Source organism: Antrostomus carolinensis, unplaced genomic scaffold (genome assembly GCF_000700745.2).
Source record: "Antrostomus carolinensis isolate BGI_N321 unplaced genomic scaffold, ASM70074v2 scaffold29012, whole genome shotgun sequence".
Taxonomy (NCBI): domain Eukaryota; kingdom Metazoa; phylum Chordata; class Aves; order Caprimulgiformes; family Caprimulgidae; genus Antrostomus; species Antrostomus carolinensis.
In genome coordinates this window covers 1-2,541 of record NW_010300632.1, presented here as the reverse complement: position 1 = coordinate 2,541, position 2,541 = coordinate 1, and the positions used below count along the sequence as shown (strand labels likewise).

The window sequence follows — 2,541 nt, the reverse complement described above, 5'->3', positions numbered from 1 at the left end:
CAGAGGACAGCCACCGGCTTTGTGACATGCCCTCCATCAGCACGGGGCTTCCCTGGCCCTGACTCGGGTGGGGGCAGCCCCAGGACTGAGCATCACTACAGGCTTGGCCACAACCGGGGAGAGCCCAGGCGAGGGCAGGGCCTGAGGGAGGCACCGCTCTGCCTGGACACCCGCAGAGGCGAGAGCCCCCCTCGCTCCTCCCAGCCGAGCTGCCGGTTCGGCTCCTGCCAGCGCAGCCCCAAGCCGGCTCAGCACCTCTCCCAACACCTCCCGCTGCCTGGGACGCCCAGCTCAACAGCGAGATCAGCAGCGGGATTACGGCTCTCCTCCAAGATCCCCAATCTAATTAAGTCTGCCTCATCTCTAATGGGATTATCATCCTGTAAGCCAGGCACGGGCACGGGCAAGGCTCATGCTGCTCTGCTGGGCGCCGAGTGGGGTGAAGGGCTTGTCAGATGCTGGCACAGCTTCTCTGGTAGCCAGCTGGGTAGAGCTGGGCTTTGGGCTCACAGAGGCAGCTCAGACCCAGGTGGGCGGGCCCCACAAAACACCCTTGGCTGTGGGGCAAGTGGGTTTCATGGGAGGTGCTGACAGGACTCAGCAGCAAGACCACAGCAAAGTGAGAGTCCCGTGGCAACCCTGTCCTGGCTCTGGCCTCCAGGAGCTACCCAGGCTGGAGAGAGGGGGCTTCTGTGGGCAACGGGGATTTGTCATCTGCTCTTAGGGCCCAGGCCTCCTGCAAACAGATCTGGGGCAGGTCATGGCAGGCAGGACCAAACTTCTCTTCAAAGAGGGGTGAGAATGGAGCACCCGGGACTCCCCCCTGAGACCCAGACCCTTCCAGGAGCACCACAGCTCTTCTGGGGCTGGATAGCAAACTCCAGTCAATCCTCGGGGCAAAGCAGTGGAGTGCTGGCCCCATACCCCCCCAATCCTGCTTATTACCACTGGGCCAGAGCAAGGGGCTGAGCTCTCACCTGAAAGACATCTCCATTGACAGTGGCTCCTCCATTCTGGAAACCAGCTAAAGAAAAAGGAAGAAAAATAGAGAAACACAACTATGGCAGCTGCAGGTGATCCCAGGGGGAGCTGGTGTTCATGAAAAAAGAAGCAAGTCACTTTGTGGGGGATGCGGTCTCCTGTCCTTGGTGGAATTCAGCCAGCACCTCTCTTCTCTCCCAGAGAAAAGCCTCTCTGGGCTTTATGTCTTTACGGTGTTTTCACTGGTTTTTTATCTTATCTGGAGATTAGGGAAACTGTTCCAGGCATAAGGCTGGACACAGGCAGGTGCTCTGACTGTAGTGAGACAACCTGACCAACCCAAACCCACAGGCAGCCAGGCATCAGAGCCTGCCAATGGACACAGGTAACCCAGAAGCTGTCAGCCGAGTGCCCAGCAGTGCAGGCCTGCAACAGGAATGCATCTCTGCCAGGGACAGAGCCCACAGAAACACTGCAGTCTGCTCCAGCAGGAGAGGAGGGCAGGCATGCACGCCGAGGTCCTCGAGAGCCCACCTGGGATGAGCTGCAAGCTTAGGACTGGGAATGAGGGACCACTGACACCCACAGCTGGACTGCAGCCCCATTTCCCCCCCAGCCCCAGAGAACACTGAGAGCTGCGCAGCAGGACCACAAGGCCAGCCCCGTGCGGGGCTCTCCATTCTGGGAGAGAAGAGGCTTTGAAGGAGGCAGACTCCAGGCCCTGAGCTCTCCTCACTGACAACCGCAGGGCTTCTACCAGCTGGCTAGCTGCAGGCACAGCCACAGCGCAGGTCAGGCAAGCACCATTCCCACCGTGCTCACCCCCACGGTGCAGCTCTAGCCAGCTCCAGCCTGTCTGACTGCATTTATCACCGCAGCTGTCAACACCTCTCCGGGCTCAGGTCTGCCCCCGCAGCCCTGTGTGCGGGGAGGTGAAACCACCCACTGCTCCAGAGCCAGAACAAGGAGGCTCCATGGGCCTGGGATAGGGGAAGGAGCCAGAGTACTGTGGCAGCAGCATCCTGTATCCATGTGGAGAACAGCCCTAAGAGACCTTCCACCTGCAGGGCCAGGGACCACAATGTCCCCAATGGAAATGCCTTCCATTTTGCACCCCAAAGGGCTCTCCTGTCTGTGGGGACAGTGACATGGCTGTCACTGTTCCTCAGCTTCCCCTGGATGCCTCTCACACTGCCCTAGCTGGGGGCACTGGGACATGGAGACGGGGATCCATTCAAGCCAGGGAACCCAGGTGGAGCACATGAGGGAGAAATCGCCCCACGGATGGCAAGTTCCAGCTCAGGATTCACCCCACATCCTGAGGCTTGAGAGGGAACCCCAACATCAGCCCTTTGGGACCAAGCACAGGCCCTGGATAGTCCTTGCTGGGATGACAGCCTGGTCCACTGGGGAACCCTGTCACCTACTGGGGGTGCAGCATGGATCCGGCACGGGGGGGACCCATCACCCACCGGGGGTGCGGTGCATCCCACGGGGGGTGCAGCCCTCCCTGCCCGCGGGGACAGAGGCGGCACGGTCCTCCCTACCCCCACGGGGGTG

The 2,541-nt window shown here is 60.7% G+C and overlaps 1 protein-coding gene across 1 annotated transcript in view; it reads right to left on the bottom strand.

The window, feature by feature from the left end:
• The window catches only part of CLTB (clathrin light chain B), a gene marked incomplete at its 5' end in the record, with an annotated part of 4,680 nt that extends 2,189 nt beyond the window's left edge, over positions 1–2,491 (bottom strand). Inside the window, 2 exons of the mRNA XM_010163202.2 lie at positions 978–1,024; positions 2,468–2,491. Of these exons, the coding sequence (XP_010161504.2) occupies positions 978–1,024; positions 2,468–2,491 (71 nt within the window). The remainder of the gene's footprint in view (positions 1–977; positions 1,025–2,467) is intronic.
• Positions 2,492–2,541: the final 50 nt, after the last annotated feature.